This window comes from Pyrus communis, chromosome 3 (genome assembly GCF_041283825.1).
Source record: "Pyrus communis isolate YQ-2024b chromosome 3, ASM4128382v1, whole genome shotgun sequence".
Taxonomy (NCBI): Eukaryota; Viridiplantae; Streptophyta; class Magnoliopsida; order Rosales; family Rosaceae; genus Pyrus; species Pyrus communis.
The window spans coordinates 27,304,890-27,321,643 of NC_142567.1; the positions used below are offsets into that span (position 1 = coordinate 27,304,890).

Below are 16,754 nucleotides of genomic sequence, written 5' to 3' on the forward strand. Positions count from 1 at the left end.
GCAAAATAATAAGAATTAAAATCTTTTTCTTTGTGTTTATGAATATGTAATTAGAAGAGTGCAGAGTTTTCCCTTAAAACTGGTATTTAAATACCTTAAGATCAAAAATTTGATCAACCCAATAGCAAGTTTATTTGATTTCCTTTCCTTAGTTCCTCTAATTCTAAGTTCTCTAATTCCTTGGTTACCATATTTCTGTTAAGTAAACATGCCGAAATAACCTCATCGTCATGATTAACACATTAAGAAATAGTAGTTAACTTGATAAAGAAATAGTAGTTAACTTGATAGTTAGATGGACTGAGAGTCCAATATATAATATTAGTGACTTTAGGGGTTATTTTGTGAATTTCAAAAAGACGTGGATGTAACGTGTAAATAGTCTAATTAATAAAATATTCTCGGTGACCTCAAACGCAGCAGCCTGTTCAAAGTCGCTTTGCTGGGCTGCGGTCATAGTTGCTCTCCTCTTTGCGTTTCTTGTGAATTCAGATCAAAAAAATGGCAGGTGGACTCGCTGCGCGTTTTTCGAAGCTCCCGGTGCCTCAATCCTCCGATGTAAAGGCCGCCGCCATGTGGGGCGTCGCCGCCGGCACAGGAGCTCTTTGGTTCGTCCAGGTCTGCCCCCCTTTCTCTCTCGCTTCCCACTTCAATTCCTCTCATCCCCAATTTATTATTTTTTTTTATCAAAAAGTCCTATATTTATTTATATCCTTTTTTCCCAGTAAATCCGTAGATTGAGCAAAAATTAGAAAATTTCAGAATATTATGAATCTAATGGTTTTTTTTTTTAATTAAAAAAAATCACAGCCGTTTGATTGGATAAAGAAGACATTTTTCGAGAAGCCTGCTGCGGCTGAAGGCCAATAATTTTCACGATGTTGCTGGATCTGTGGAAACGCAATTTTCATCGTCGTTTCAAGTTCAATGAGCCAACCAATTAGAGGAGAGATCCTAATTTCCCATCTGTTTCAATAATTTGCTTGTTTTGGAATATTTCCAAATGACTAATTTCTTCTTCTTTTTTTTTTCTTTTTTTTTAATTCCAATTTAATACTTTCTTTGAGATTTAGTTGTGATAGCTATTTTATAGTGATTTCTGTTCTAGCTGCATATGAATTTTTTCATTTTGGACGTCATATTATTCTACATTCTAAATATTGTTCAAGCCAGCTAGAATATAAGACTCGAAACTGCTTTTAAAATGGCTGGATAGAACAGGAAGTGCTTTTGATAAAAATGTTTTTGGAACTAAAATGTTTTTGGAACTAATTCTTAGTAAATCTTGAAGAAACAAATCTTGAAGAAGCACGTAGCACTACTAAGGTTTTTAGAATCTAATTTTTTTTTTTTTTTAAAACGCTTTCAGTTATTTAAAAAATGTATATCATGAGATTATTACGATAACAGCTTAGAATGTTTGATGGGAGACTTTTTACTTTCAGCTTATCTCATGTGTAATCGATTTGAGTCAAGTACTTGGGGTTAAGTATGTGACTGTTTCTAAATGAAGCACTTCATTCGTAAACATTTTTGTTAGAAGTGATTTTCTTATAAACATGTCGAAATTCTTGTGGAAACAAACTTTTCGTACTTACTGAAAAAAGCACTTGGTAAGCAATGATTATCAACGAAGAGTGTTTTTGAGACCCAAAAGTTGTCTGAAGTATTTTTGCTAAGCTTAGTCAAAGTGCTTTTGATCGTCAAATAACACTGTCTTTTCAAGCAATTTCAAAAAAATATAACTTATGTCAAGTATATGGAGTTAAATAAGATAGCCGAGGTCAAAACAAAATCTTTGCACTAGGGCTATCTTTCATGAGTTTCATGTGTTGAGCTTATTAAAACGCGAAAGGGACGATCATGAGCATAAATTCTTCGTAAGGTTGTCGGAGCCACTCCCAACTTGGTGCCCTTGGATGTGAGTCTGTGGAGTGTCTCACTCGTTTTAAGTGCGCTATTAATGTGACAACTGTACTCAATATTTCTCCTTCGTGAGAGACAGTCGGATATGGAAATCTTACTTAAGAATTTCTCTGGCGTAAGAGAGAAAAATTTAGAGCATAAGCAGAAATATCTAGAAAGAAAATCGTTAGAAAAATGACATCATTTTGAACACTTGATTTGGTAAAGAAAAAAAAAAATCAAAATTGTGTCCTCTGAGGAAAAGAAACTTCTGTGGGTTCGTTAGTGCTTAGACGTTTAAGAATAATTAATAAAGGATTAGTATCAACAACAAGCGCCTGTAGCTCAGTGGATAGAGCGTCTGTTTCCTAAGCAGAAAGTCGAAGGTTCGACCCCTTCCTGGCGCGGAACTTGTTTTTCTAATGCTTTGGTCAAGCAAAGTGCCAATAGCTAAAGAAATTCAACAGTTCAAATTTTAGTAACTTAGCTAAATCTTTTTTGTTTACAAGATAAATTTCAGCACAAAGTTTACTGGTTTGTCCACTAAACACTCAATTTGAGTCAACTTATTGTATGTTATTCCGTCAAATTGACAGTTATTTTTATTTATTTTGTACAATATACAAAAAGAGTCGATGAATGTCTAAAATTCAATTCCAAGATTACTAGTTTTTCTTGTGAATATGACGTTTTGTTAGCATATGTGTCAAAAGATCCAAAAAAAAAAAAACCCTTGGGAGTGGGGAATGAAAGGTTCGGCGGGTAAAGTAGAACAAGATCCAAAGTCCAAGGGCCTTTCTCTAAAATTTCCCAAAATTTTAAAGAGCAAGTGAACGTGCAATCATGTGTCAAAAGTTTGCAAACGCACTTTCAATTGTGCCAAATTTCAACCCCAAAACCAAACACCGAACTAAAATTATCACACAAATATCTGCCCTCCCCACCATTTTTGAGGGCAAATTAGTGACTCAAATGGGTCCTTTGACGGGACCCTTCTGTTTCTATATCTATACTGATACTACACAACATAAGCCTCGCATTCATACAACCATGAGAGAGCATGGCCTATAGCTCATCACTCGGCTGGCCATTTCCGGCCCGAGATTACAGAAAATGGCACTGAAAAAACATGTAATATACAAACGATGACCGCATGTTTTATATTTAGCTTAAGTTGCCAAAACTGGAACTCTCTTGTTGTTTCCCATACAAGCTTGTCGAAGCATTTGGTATCCGTTCCTGTAATGTTCGAGCGAGAAGCACAGCTGCCTTATAGCTTCTCGTTTTTCTTCTGCTCCTTCCATGATCACGACTCTTTGCCTCTGAATCTCCTCCTCGAGTTCCTTTGCTCTTTCCATCAGCTCCTCCACCAGTTTTCGCCCCCCTTCAGCCCCGTTGAGCAGTTCTTGATGTTCCGTCTGCATTTGCTGCAAATTCTTGTTAATCTCGTTGATCTGATCGTCTCTTGAACTCACCTCTGCCTGTAGCATAGCGGCTTTGGTGCTAAGCTCATCTCTTTCTGTTTTCATTGCATCAAGGGTCTTGTTTAAATTCTCCATTTGGTTGCTTCTCTCAAGGATGTCTGCCTTCAACTGCTCGATTTCGCCTTTAAGTCTCTCCTCCATTTCTGCTTTTCCAGCTTTCATCTGTCTGATTTCATCCTCCAACAAACGGCCACGTGATTCCCAATCTTTAAGCTGCTCCTCTAAATGTGTCCGTTCTGATTGCAATCGAGATATTTCAGCCTTAACCTGTGCCTTCTCAGGGAAAATCTTCTCCTCAGCATCAGATACTGCGATTTTCAAATCCATGACTTCATTATCCCGGTCTGTTAAACTACTTTTCAACCTTGAAATTCGTTCCTGCAGCTTGGACACCTCTCGTTTCTCTGTGTTGAGCTTTGTTTTCCACATAGAAATATCCTTCTTAGCAGATTCAAGCTGACCCTGCAACCGTTGGATTTCCTCAGAGGGTATATTACTCTCAAGTTGCTGTTTCAAACTTGCAATCTCTTTTTCTGAATGTTGAAGTCTATCTTTTGTGGCTCTAAGCTCTTTCACCAATGCCTCGATCTTGCTATCTCTGTCTTGAACTTCTCCCGACCTACCGACCCTTTTATGAATCTCTGACGGTTCATTTATCTCCCTGTCTCTGGCACCCTCACGTATCTTGGTCTCTTTCGGTTTTGAAAATTCAAGAGCAAGCTTAAGACCATTATTATGTTGTGCAGGCTCTGGTTCAAGTGCAAGCTTAAGACCATTATTATGTTGTGCAGGCTCTGGTTCAAGTGCAAGCTTAAGACCATTATTATGTTGTGCAGGCTCTGCTTCAAGTGCAAGCTTAAGACCATTATTATGTTGTGCAGACTCTGGTTCAAGTGCAAGCTTAAGACCATTACTATGTTGCGAAGACTCGTACCTTTTGAGCTTGATGTTCAACCTGGCAATCTCTTCTTCCGATTCCCGCAATTTTTCATTTCTGCTAGTCAGCTCCTGCTCATATTCTGCAATTTTTGCAGGAAATTCTTCGGTATGATCAGGTTTTGCACCCGTGAATGAACTGTCCACATTCTCTTCCTGCTGCATCCGGAGCTTCTCCTTCGCTTCACGAAGCTCAATTTCCAACTCAATTATCTTTCTCGTCTGCCCTTGATCAAGACCATTTGACAAGGGAGTTGAATAATTGTTGACTGAAGAATCATCAGATTCTGGCTCAGAATAATCGGCTAATGAAAATGATTCATCTCCCTCTTTCTGGTAATGATCTGAGCTGTTTCCACCAGGGCCAAGGAAGAAATCAAAGCCAGCAGCACGAGGGCCAGATTTACGACGACCTAGCTTTCCGGGTTGGACATCAGGAGATGGCAATGCAGATGGCAGTTCTGAACCAATGTCAGAAAGGCATGAACTCTGGGATTGGAGATCCGAGGGTGCATTCTTCCGCAATTCTCCTGTCACATGATCATAACGTTCGGCCAGGGACCGGTACAAGCGATAAAACTCTTCAACATGAGCAATCAATTCAGGCCTCTTTTGATAATACATTTCAGCCTTTTTTGCAAATGAATCCCCATCCTCTTCGATCAGCTTCAACATCCGTTTGATGCTTCGATCCATCTCTGAGGAGAAAGATCGTTTTGTCATTTTCTTGAGAGGCATTTTGGTGAATAATTGACTATAGCAATCAACACTTTAGAACTTTGACCAAAAAATCAACTCTAGAGATATTTAAACATGCATAATTTGGAAAACCAACTTCCTCCACCAGTTTGGGTAGTTGGGGTCGAATAACCCCTACACCGTTAGATCAGGATAAGTAACGCTAATATTATACAACCACAGTCCGCTTTACCCATTTTAATCTTGCCTTCATTTAGAATGTGCAACAAGAAATCCTTGGTACTGATATTTTCCCAAATCTCAGCTTAAAGTGCCACAAATGTCGTTAAAGGACGCAACAAAAAGATGTTTCCTCTCAACAATAAACTTTCCACTCATATTGTTGCATCAACAAATAAGAAGAAAAATAGGAAAAAACAGCTTTAGCCAAAAATAGTAAAACAAATCTGACTTAACCCAGAATTCCTCGTAAATAAGTCAAAACCAATTATAATACCATCGCTCGAATTTAACTAGGTTGAGCTGAATGAAATCTTATAAACGGATTGCCGTTATTTTAAAGTTAAACCAGGCGAAATATTTTTCATTTTCTATGAGAAACTAGATATGAAGCGTAATATTGGGGAAATTCATCATTAGACATCTCTTTCCTATGCCTTTGTTGCAAGTGACATTTCAAAAATAAGTAAATGGATACACTTACAAAGTTATAAATAAGACCGAAAGAAGTGTTGCTCACCCTCGAGATTATCTGCAAGCCACTTAGAGTTCTTGGGACTGATGTGACTATCCCACCACCACGAACGAGACTTTCTTGATTCTAACCTCTTCATAGTCTTATTGGACTCAACCTGAAATGTAAAAACAAGATATCTTATGCTTGATCTGTGAAAGACCATTGCTATTTAGATGCTTGACTCTAAGATGCAAATATTTCATTCAATTTTAAACCTTCGTGATACTAACAATATGTGCCTTAATGTACCACTATCCCACTAACCATGTTTAAGTTGACAACGCTCATTTTTTCCATAACCTAAATGTTGTTGCAGGGTTGATCTGTCATTCGTCTTAGTTTGACTTTGACACAATAAAATTAAACTCAAATTCATTTGTCTACAAATCGTTCAGTTCTCTAACTACAACAGATATCTGCAGAATTAGCAAAGGCGGAGTTCGATGGAATTTCAGTTCTTACCAAAGAATTAGCTACTCCCAACCCGGTGCCCTTGGATGTGAGTCTGTGGAGTGTCTCACTCGTTTTAAGTGCGATATTACTGTGGCAACCGTACTCAATATTTTTCCTTCGTGAGAGAGTTAGATGTGGAAATCCTACCTAAGAATCTCTCCGGCGTAAGAGAGAAAAATTTAAAACATAAGCAGAAATATCTAGAAGGAAAATTGTAAGAAAATTGACATCATTTTGAACACTTGGTTTTGTAAAGAAAAAAAAAACAAAGTTGTGTCCTTGGAGGAAAATAAACTTTGTGGGTTTATTTGGTTCTCTTAAAGCGCGTTAGATGTTTAATAATATCTAATAAAGGATTAGTATCAACCTTTTCATGGTCTTTTTGGACTGAACCTGAATTATAAAAACAAGATATCTTATGCCTGATCCGTGAAAGACCATCGCTATCTAGATGCTTGACTCTAAGATGTAAATATTTCATTCAACATTAAACCTTCGTGATGCTAACAATATGTGCCTTAATGTACCACTATCCCACTAACCATGTCTAAGTTGACAACGCCTGTTTTTCCCACAACCTAAATGTTGTTGCAGGGTTGATCTGTCATTCGTCTTAGTTTGATTTTGACACAATAAAATTAAACTCAAATTCATTTGTCTACAAATCGGTCAGTTCTCTAACTACAACAGATATCTGGAGAATTAGCAAAGGCGGAGTTTGATGGAATTTCAGTTCTTACCAAAGAATTAGCCATTTGCTAATATCGTTGAAACTTCGAGTTGATACTTCCGCAAGAATATTTACATCTAATGTCAAAAAATCGAATCAGAAGTTACACACACCACCTAAATACTAGGAGTCACACATCAAAGCATGTGTCTAAAGAAAATATTCCACTCGATCAATTCTCTGGATAATTGTATAGAAAGATTAGCATAGATGTCATTTTTTCTAACAAAACGATATTCTAAATCACTCTAATCTATCGAACAAGAATTCAAACTTTAGTACAAAAGACTGGAAAATGCCAACCAGCCTAACTCATGTCATTTACACACCATCAAAATAATGCCAACAAAGCTGGACTCCAAGAGGGCAACACAGCCCAAGTTCAGTTGGGCCTACAGAACTGAAAACTGGGCCGACACACTGTTTTATGGGCCCATAAACTGTCTTAAAAACCAAGAAAAGGAATCTTCTGGTTTTTGGTCGGAATGATAAGGAAAAAAAAAGAAAGAAAGAAAGAAAAAAATCTGAATCTGAATCCGCGGAAAGGGAGTGTAGTACATGTACATCAGTTGGAAATGAAGACTTTCCAGGCTCCAGTTAACTGCCCCACATCCCTCACCTTCCATTCCAAAGGGAGTAAATTTGGTGGATGGAAATTTAATAATTACTCAATTATATAATATATATATATATATATATTAAATATAAACATTTTAATTTGCCGCAAAAAGAACAAGAAATTATAAGTAAAAGATCAAAATTCAGCAATAATTCTTGATTCTGAAAAAGTAGGAACTTGTAATCCAAATCGTAAGTGGCTGTAAATTAGTTTGATTGAGAGTATAGATGTATGTATAAGAATTTCAAGAAATTCTGAATTCTGATCTAAGCAAACAACTTAACAAAACCAGCAGAATCACATAAAGCAGGCATCTTTATGAACAAATTCAAATACCCAAATGGAAAATTCATTAAAGTTCTTACCTTTGAGCTTTGTTCTTGCAGACTGAAGAGAAAGAAGACAGATCCCAGTGCTGGAGAGAGAGAGAGAGAGAGAGAGAGAGAGAGAGAGAGAGTGTGTGTGTGTTCGTGTTTGGGAAATGGGAAAATTTGGGTTTGAGGCTCCAGTCCACAAGTTTCAAATGGGAAAGAAAGACAACTTTTTTGTTCCCTTTTGATCTTGTTTGCTTCTTCTCTCAGCTCTCTCAAATGGAGCTGAGATTAAAATTCAACAAAGCAAATAAGTACTCTCTCCCTTTTTGTTAACTTTATTTGATATTTATTTGAATATTGGTATTTCTGGACAACAAAATCAAATAAGAAATTCCTTGGAGGTGGATGTCAATCTCATCACTCTTTCAATTGACAAAATTTGAAGAGGCAAAGGCATAGACATGTGACATTTGACATGTGACCCTTCGCAGCTTCCTGCATAGTTGGGGCAATATCTGCCGTCCATTTTAATATTATTTTATTTTTTATTAATTCTTTTGGTTAATAATTTTCTAGTTTATTTATTTTGTTGGTTATAACTTATAAATTTCTAGTTGACATAGAATTATCATAAAACGTATTTCTCCTATCTTTTTCAATTTCTTCCACATGAAATCACTGCCAAAAGAATATGATTTCCTCCACATTTACATCAAGAATTAAGTTTATGGTCCATATTGATGTGGACTCGTTTTCCATCCCCATCTTTACTTGAGGCATTTGCTTCAACAACAAAAATTTCATAATACATACCACATTCGTTATTGTAAACTAAAATTTTGTGTAGGAATTTCACTTTTGATACAAATGTTTTATGTATGAATTAAGGTGATAATCTTTTTTTATGTATGTTTATATTTGATTTCATTTTAAGAACTTTTGGTCGTCAGATCATATGAATTGAAGGTAATCAATCGATATAAATAAACAATGAATCTGTGAAAGATTAAAAAAAAAAAGTGTGTAAATAGCATCACCCAAAAAAATATTGTTATGTGATTAATCCAAATAACACAATGGATCAGCATAATAAATTAGTATTGAACTTATCATTCGCTAGAGTCAAACTAAATACATTCCACCCACAAAATATATATTATCATGTTATTATGTTAAATAGGACGACAAAGTATCTCAGCTGTAAGCATATGACACGTTTTAATAGGATCTTAGATGTAGGTAAATGACACGCGTATTAACTTTTAAAACATGATATGTCATGTGTTATGATAATCTTTAAGAAAATTTTATTCAGACCCAAAATTTTCCTTTCTACAGTCAACTTATAATTTTTTTTATTTTGAAATCACAATTTTGTTGCACATTCAAAATGGTTAGAAAGAATGAAGAAAAAACAGGTCATTAGTAGAAAATACCTCCGATCAATCCTATCTCCACCCCTTCACAGAAACACCCCCTCTCTTTACCCCGACATCGCCGAAGGGCTTTCAAGCCACTCTTCTATTAGCCTAGTTGCTCCAACAAAAATGATTTTATGCTCTGATTATACTATGTTGGGCGTTACTCATTTCTATTGAATGATCTAAACTCTTTGATTTTGAACATCTAATTGGTTTAATTCACAAATTGTCGGACTAATATTAATGGTTGAGATTAAATAAATTCGCTTGATTGGATGATTTCTCTTAATGGCGGTTGGCGTGTGAAAGAGGAAGAGGGTAAGCGGTGGTGTGAAGAGTGGTGCATAAAAGGAAGGATTGTTGAACAAAAGCAATAAAAAAAAATAAGGTTCATTAAATATGCGACACGATTTTAAGCTATTGGATTTCTTTTGAACGGTCTAGATTAAGGGAGGGATGAAGGGGAGAGAAATATGAGAGAAGAGAATTCAAGTTCACCTAGAGAGAGGCAGCAGCTTATGCGATGTCACCGTAGTATTCTTCCTTCGGTACTCCCTGTACCAATTCACGACAGCAGCTTGTGGATTGAAAATGAGACATCCCAAATCCAAGCATTCCTTCCCTTGTCTTCCACAATCCCCACATAACCATCATTACCATGCCAAAGTCCTCCACCCGTTCCTCTGCTAGTTGTAACAACCATTCTTTTAAGGATGGCACCCAGAGAGACACACCATGCAACCTAATTGGAGATGCAATGCCAAGTCGCTTTTTCATTTTCTTCTTTTATTTTCTAAAACCATTTTCTATATGAGATAAATTTAGGATGTCAAAAAAAAAAATATATATATATATATATAAATTGAGTATAAAGGGAGAAAATTGAGTCCCAATAAAATTTCCAAATATTAATCAGATGAGTGCCTTAACTTGATTAAGATATATTACTAATTAACTTAATCCACAAAATGTTGAACGAAAAATAATCCACTAACGTTTATTGGTATGTTAATTCAAGAAAAACAAATAACATATTGAATGTGTTAATCACTTATTAATCATAATGTACGTAAATCACCTCAGGTATATTTTTTCGGTCCTATAATATTAAGGAGGTCACATTTTTGTGTCATATTTGAGCACCGCATAGTGCAAATGTTAGTCAATAACTTTATTTTGTTACATATTAGTTGTATCCATCATATCATATGTGATATTCAAATAGAAAAATAATAGACACACCTCTTTTTCTTTCCTACACATTCTTATTTAATCTTATTTATTGTTTTTCATGTAATATATTTAATCTGACGGTTAAAAATAAAAAATAATATGTGAGAAACTAAAATAATGGTGTAAAAATTCGAATAATAATACGACATGTTATATCCTTAGCATTACTATTTCTAGCTTTATCTTCATTGCTTAAATATAACAAAGGGGAAAAAGGATAAGGTTAGCTTGTGCATGAGATATTGTTTTTATTGGAAATACTTGTAACTATTAGCTACGTATGCATACCAGATAATAAGGAGACATATGATAACTGACGAAATAATGGACAACAATTGTGTTAAGAAACATTATCCATAAGGCAGTCTCAACTCTCAAATATAGGTATTTTTGTTCCATAGCTACCTGGGTAACGCAACCCACTTGGTCTTCTAGTTCCTGCGTAACTTAATCACATGCAACTAGATACACACACACAGCACATACATGTATATGCACGCCTTACATATAATATATAACAAAATAAAAGATTAGATATTTATACACACAAGGCATTGAAACTTGAGAGATAGGGAAACTAAAACAAAATTTGAAGCTAGCTAGTATGTCAGGAGGAAGACCAATGGTAGAGAAGGAGAATACAATGAGTGGAATATTACCAAACTATCCTCATCCTCATCATCATCATTTGGTTCTGATCCATGGTATAGGGCATGGAGCTTGGTGCTGGTACAAGATCCGGTGTCTAATGGAAGCTTCAGGCTACAAAGTCACATGTCTTGACCTCAAAGGTGCTGGTGTTGATCAATCTGACCCTAATACCGTCCTCACTTTCCAAGACTATAACCAGCCTCTCACTGACTTCTTGTCCAGTTTGCCAGGAAATGAAAAGGTGGGTATTTCTATGCATACGTTTTGTTAGGGATAGTCGCGCACTCTATCAAAATCGGTATCAATGTCACCGGTCAGTGTGAGTTCCACCTCATCAACAATTGAGTAGACGCGATTGCCCTTAGCTTTTCTCGTATATATATGCATACATAGAAGTGTTAGGCAGGTTTAATGAGACTAATGTTACAAGAGATTGTATATTATGTTATATGGATTAAGTTTGTGTGGATTAACACTGTTTTGGTAGGTAATACTTGTGGGACATAGCGCAGGAGGTATGAGCCTGACTGATGCCATGCATAGGTTTGCTAGCAAAATACACATGGCGATATATGTTGCAGCAACGATGTTGGAGCATGGATTTTCCACCCATCGAGATATCATAGATGTAAGAATATTAATTTCTTCCATTACATTTTTCTTCTTGTTAAAATCCTCTTCACTTTTAAGAAAAGTTCTTCGGAGTTCAAGTGCTATACTATGTAATTTTCTTGTCTTTTCCCTTTATTTACATGGAATAGGCAAACTTACATATTATAGGCCATGAATTAAATTCCTTTGACATTACCAGAATATCTCTCGATATATTAATTAAATGGGGTTCTTGCTGATATTTGAAAGGAGCTGAAGCAATATTTTTTCTTGAAGTTCTCTGAAATTTCGGAAATATTTATGCAATATCGGCAATTTCGATAAAAATTTTATACTTCAGTCCAATACTGATAAATGTGGAAGATTTTAAAGATATTTCAATGGAAATTTCGGTAAAGTTTTGGTGAATTGTTGTGCACTTTCGATCATAAGGTTCCCTATCGGTATAGTAGAAGTATCAGGAGATTTGACTAGTTACATTATGTTTGGACGAAGAAAATAAATTTGGAATTTAAATAAAAGTTATAATTTATATTTAATTTACATGCCCCAATTCTGTTGTTTGGATACATAAAGATATAAATTTACAATTTCCGCATGAAAAATAAAAAAAATAAAAATTGGAATTTGGGACCTCTAATTGCCAAGTTTAAATTTCATATAAATAAGTGTCATTTCTCAATTTTTATGTTTGAGAGTTTAAAAATAACAAATTATGTATTCAATTATATTGTTCTTTTAGGCTAACCAAACAAAAAAAGTCACAAATTCTAGAAAATAAAATCCCGTCATTTTAAAACTTCTTAGTAATCTTAAATATTTTTATCCAAACATAGTGAAAGGTTTCTTGCTGTGAAAAGTAGTTGCGTTGGTGTTCAAGCAAGCCACTGCATTGACATTTATATTTAATCAATTTCCTGTATTTCTGGACAGGGAGAACCTGACTTATCGGCATTTGGAAACGTAAACAAGTTCATATATGGGTTGGGAGTTGACCAGCCTCCAACTAGTGTCATAATAAAGGAAAATTTTCATCACCAAATCTTGTACCAGATGAGCCCTATAGAGGTAAGCAATACCAGTACTATACAGTACATTTCCTTCTTATATATAGATCGAAATTTTTCATGGAACTTACTGAAATTAAAAATAAATAGTCGTTAACAAGTTAAGTTGATTCGTTAATTCAATAAGAAAACGGGTCTTAGTGCTAGATTTTGTTGGTACCATCCAACTGAATTCAACTCAACCTTTGCTTTTGATCATAAAACGTCACTCGTTGAAACAATGCGAAACATTATCTTGTTCCTAATTTAGAGCAACCCTTATTGTACTATAATCAATGCAAATACCGTTGAATATAAACCAGTCCAGCACAATACGGCCTAGCCATACGAAATATGCATAGCTGCACTATTAACTGCAGCTAGCTAGCAGGCAGACAAAATGTCAATGTCCCCAAACCACCAAGACACAACAGCCCATCTCATGTATATGCCCACATATACTGACTTTGTCTGGTCTCACAGGGTTGGATTTTTCTCTTATTTTTTGCCAGACAGAAACACAGTAAATATAAGCACAACCTAGCAAAGTAATGTATTCATATTCTAATTCGAATCATCACCTCTTTAACTTATATGAATTTAGTGTAGAAAAGATGTATTCATATTCTAATATTATTTGGTTAGAAAAGATGTTTTCATATTCTAATATTATTTGGCATTGAATTTATGTTTTAGGATGTAACTTTAGCTTCAATGCTGCTGAGGCCAGGACCTGTTATGGCGTTGAAAGGCGCTCGATTCCAAGGAAACGAGGATGCTGTTGATTGCGTGCCAAGAGTGTACATCAAGACCCTGGATGACCATGTTCTAAAGCTTGAGCAGCAAGATGCCATGATCAAGAGATGGCCACCATCCCAAGTTTTTGTTCTCCAAAGCGATCATAGCCCTTTTTTCTCCACCCCCATTTTGCTCTTTGGTTTGTTGGTTAAAGCATTGGCTTCCATCAAATGTGCTTAAAATTTTGGAATTGTTGTCACATTGGTAAAACCATTGAAATCAATCAAATGTGCTTCCTTTTTCTCCTATTGTGCTTCGTCTGACGCAGCGGAAGCTGAACCTGTGCTTAGAAGTCTCAAAGTAGCTAGAGCCAACCGCTACAACCGTATTATCATCGAGAGTAACTCCTTCGTTCGATTGCCTCCTCATTCTCCTCCATTGAATAGAGCTGGAGTCCCCGTTCTGAATCAAGCTGCTCGCATGGCGATTCGAGGGTGTGCAATCTCTCCTGGGCAGCTACGCCTCCTCCCTCACTGGTCTTGGTTCTCTCTCTTGACGGGTTCCCATGCACTCCGTAGGCTTTTTTTTTTTGGCTGAAGTCTGATAGCTAAGTTCTATCAACCTCCCCTTCTTTTGGTCACCATTAGGGTGCTGAAAGTGTTTGTCTGTTTCTAGGTAGACTTTCATGTTTCCTAGTTTGAATCGGCATCACTATCCTGTGTAATTTGTGCTTTTTGTTCGGCTTTTTGTCGGCCTCTCTTGTATATGTTGATGCCTGTTTTGGGCTTTTTATGAAATGAGCTTTCGTCCAAAAAAAAAAGTCAAATAACGAAAGTTCATAAAGTTTCAATTAGAATGGGACAATTGAGATGAATATATATTGACAAATTTTATTGACATTGATTTAATAGTAGTTATAATCATAGGAGTGAATATAAAAACAAAAAAAAATTCAGGTGTTAAAGAATACGAGAACCTCACATTGAAAGATTGACAAAATGAAATACAATATATAACGAATGATTCTACTTCTAATTACACCGAGTCCTCTACTTATAAAACCCCCACCCTTGCTATTGTGTACGTGATAAAGATGAATGAAGGTTAGTGCATAATATTAGTGTGGTTAGTAGTGAAACCTGCTGACCCTTCCATATGAGATCTTGACAAATACATGTGAGAACAAGAAATTATAAAAGAGAGGAGACGAATAGTGTCCATCCTTCTGTAGCCCAACTATGATATCACTCTTGTTTTTATCAACACAAACATAGAGTGCCGAAGTAGCTAGTTGTCTTATTTTGTCTACTGAAATTTACGCTTTGTTTTATTATCCTTGGTTAGACCAATTTCAATATTGCTAAATATGTCCTCAGCATATACTGAAGGCGACATGATCAATTCACATCATTCACTTGATTCTTTGTCAATGATTCAATTTTCAGCTCTAATTATAATGCATAAATCAACGACTCGTTCATGTTATAAATGTTTCAGTAGTACATAAATTTTCTCTTAGACTCAACCCAAATAATTTTTTGGAAGAAGAAGATGCACGCGGTTTGTTAAGTGATGGAAATTGGGGGAAGAATTAAGTTGGTTTGGTTTTCTTTGGGGATATTCTCTCCTATTTCATCGTTATTTTATATATGATCTGAAACAGAAAATTGTGAAAGAGTTGTTTATAATTTATATTTGGAGTGAAGATTGCATACATGCAAAAGGCAAAGAGTGAATTATTTGTACTGATGACATGTTTGGTTTAATTTTCAAATAAAACAGACCCTACTGATAATATAAATCTAAGTCCAATCTGGGCTTGGAGAAGTGCTTACTATTGCACTAACAGAACAGTAAGCCCACGTACACACATACATTCGTGCGCATGTGTGTCCATTCTAAGTTTTATTTGTTACATGTATCGGACATAAAAATCTTGTTCTTTCAATCCCCTGGTTACCAATAATCCATAGTCAGCCACCCTTAAATCCGATATCAATGGTAAAGATAAAAACACATCTATTTATAATAACCAATAAAGTATTTTTATCCAACATGATGAATTTAGAAACTGAATTGACAATATAACATGTTATGTTTAGCAAATAATCATATATTTCGCAGTACATACATAGGTGGCACTGAATATATATATATATATATATATATATATATATATATGAAATTCAGTTCAAGTCGGAAAAACCTTTCGAATTGTGGAAATTCAATGACTTGACCAATTATTTTTTGAGCAACATTTTTCTGTCTTTCTGGGTGGTTTAATTGTTTTTGAGCTTGTGATTTAACTTTTGCAACTTTGACTTAAAATTAAATGAACAAAAATAATTCGACTGATTACTAGAATATTGAAAATATATTATGACCTAAATGAACCAATCTAGAAGAAGAAATTTGAAGTGTTTGATGGGTGTTTTTAATATTAGGCACCTTCTCATTGCTCGCCAAAGGGGCAGCTGACATTCTCAGGAATCGTGGACGTGCCCGCAAATGAGACCGGAGAATACTGCAGCTCAGGCTGCTCCGCCCACGCCTTGGATGTGCCTAAATGTATTTTTTATCTATGTCTCATGTCTTTCAGCGCAGCGGGATCCAGAGAAAGACAGACCCACCTACCAGTTCTAAGCGGCAAGATCAATCAAACAAAATAGGCTCAAGAGAAGAGCCGGTTTTATTCTTCTTATCTCATCGTATACATCGTAATATAACCCTTTTTTTTTTAATCTGAAAGTACCCTTTCTATTCTTTCTTAGGTAGGCCCACATGTTTTAGGTTATCTACCTCTGCAAAGAAGACTTCTGGTTTCATAACAATGCCACTGTGCATGTTCTCAACACATGTAAGAAAAATAATACAGGTACTCTTCCCTAGCTATGTATTAACACAACGGTATATCAAGAGAGATGGAAAAGTTCTCTTACCAGAATGTTTATTTATATCATAAATCAGATTAATTTATACCTTAAACATGCAACTCCGGATTTACAGTGTGACAATATAATACAGTAAAAGAACATTATTAATTGGGAACTGTTGGAAAATGCAGCTATTTCGACAGTGGATTACAAAAGCAGTGGCATCAAGGTGTTGCAAAAGATGTACGTACCATTTGTTGCATCACTCTCAACCTTGGCCTTCATAGCGCCCAACTTCATGTGA

At 35.6% G+C, this 16,754-nt stretch overlaps 2 protein-coding genes, 1 long non-coding RNA gene, 1 other non-coding gene and 1 pseudogene across 9 annotated transcripts; 4 read left to right on the top strand and 1 right to left on the bottom strand.

The window, feature by feature from the left end:
- Positions 1–477: 477 nt before the first annotated feature.
- LOC137716480 (uncharacterized) lies at positions 478–1,023 on the top strand. The gene is made up of 2 exons (XR_011065679.2): positions 478–618; positions 811–1,023. It is a non-coding gene; the product is annotated as an uncharacterized LOC137716480 (long non-coding RNA).
- Positions 1,024–2,239: 1,216 nt separating this feature from the next.
- On the top strand, positions 2,240–2,312 carry TRNAR-CCU (transfer RNA arginine (anticodon CCU)). Its single transcript has one exon. It is a non-coding gene; the product is annotated as a tRNA-Arg (tRNA).
- A 477-nt stretch (positions 2,313–2,789) lies between these two features.
- Positions 2,790–8,317, bottom strand: LOC137715367 (uncharacterized). Of its 6 annotated transcripts, none has more exons than XM_068454665.2 (5): positions 7,928–8,310; positions 6,954–7,020; positions 6,223–6,360; positions 5,764–5,875; positions 2,790–5,023 (listed from the first exon to the last, which is right to left on the bottom strand). In XM_068454665.2, exons 2-5 carry the CDS (start codon positions 6,966–6,968, stop codon positions 3,075–3,077), a joined length of 2,214 nt encoding a protein of 737 aa, XP_068310766.2. In that variant the 5' UTR covers positions 6,969–7,020; positions 7,928–8,310; the 3' UTR covers positions 2,790–3,074. The 6 variants fall into 6 exon arrangements, with proteins under 6 accessions (XP_068310766.2, XP_088547693.1, XP_088547692.1 ...); XM_088691567.1 differs by having other exon boundaries at positions 5,728–5,875; positions 6,223–6,368; positions 7,928–8,153; XM_088691566.1 differs by having other exon boundaries at positions 6,223–6,370; positions 7,928–7,977.
- A 2,817-nt stretch (positions 8,318–11,134) lies between these two features.
- LOC137714922 (methylesterase 17-like) lies at positions 11,135–14,373 on the top strand. Its single transcript, XM_068454083.2, has 4 exons — positions 11,135–11,422; positions 11,669–11,809; positions 12,727–12,861; positions 13,536–14,373. Exons 1-4 carry the CDS (start codon positions 11,135–11,137, stop codon positions 13,815–13,817), a joined length of 846 nt encoding a protein of 281 aa, XP_068310184.2. The 3' UTR covers positions 13,818–14,373.
- Positions 14,374–15,149: 776 nt separating this feature from the next.
- Positions 15,150–16,754, top strand: LOC148698258 (uncharacterized; annotated as a pseudogene).

Bases quoted from the DNA above. Each gene is read 5' to 3' on its own strand.
- LOC137715367 (XM_068454665.2), bottom strand. The intron at 5,876-6,222 runs GTAAGAACTGAA...TTTACATTTCAG, and splicing joins TGGGAGTAGCTAATTCTTTG to GTTGAGTCCAATAAGACTAT. The intron at 5,024-5,763 runs GTGAGCAACACT...CTTTCTCCTCAG, and splicing joins GCTTGCAGATAATCTCGAGG to AGATGGATCGAAGCATCAAA.
- LOC137714922 (XM_068454083.2), top strand. From the start codon at position 11,135: ATGTCAGGAGGAAGACCAATGGTAGAGAAGGAGAATACAATGAGTGGA. The intron at 11,810-12,726 runs GTAAGAATATTA...ATTTCTGGACAG, and splicing joins CCCATCGAGATATCATAGAT to GGAGAACCTGACTTATCGGC. The intron at 12,862-13,535 runs GTAAGCAATACC...TTTATGTTTTAG, and splicing joins ACCAGATGAGCCCTATAGAG to GATGTAACTTTAGCTTCAAT.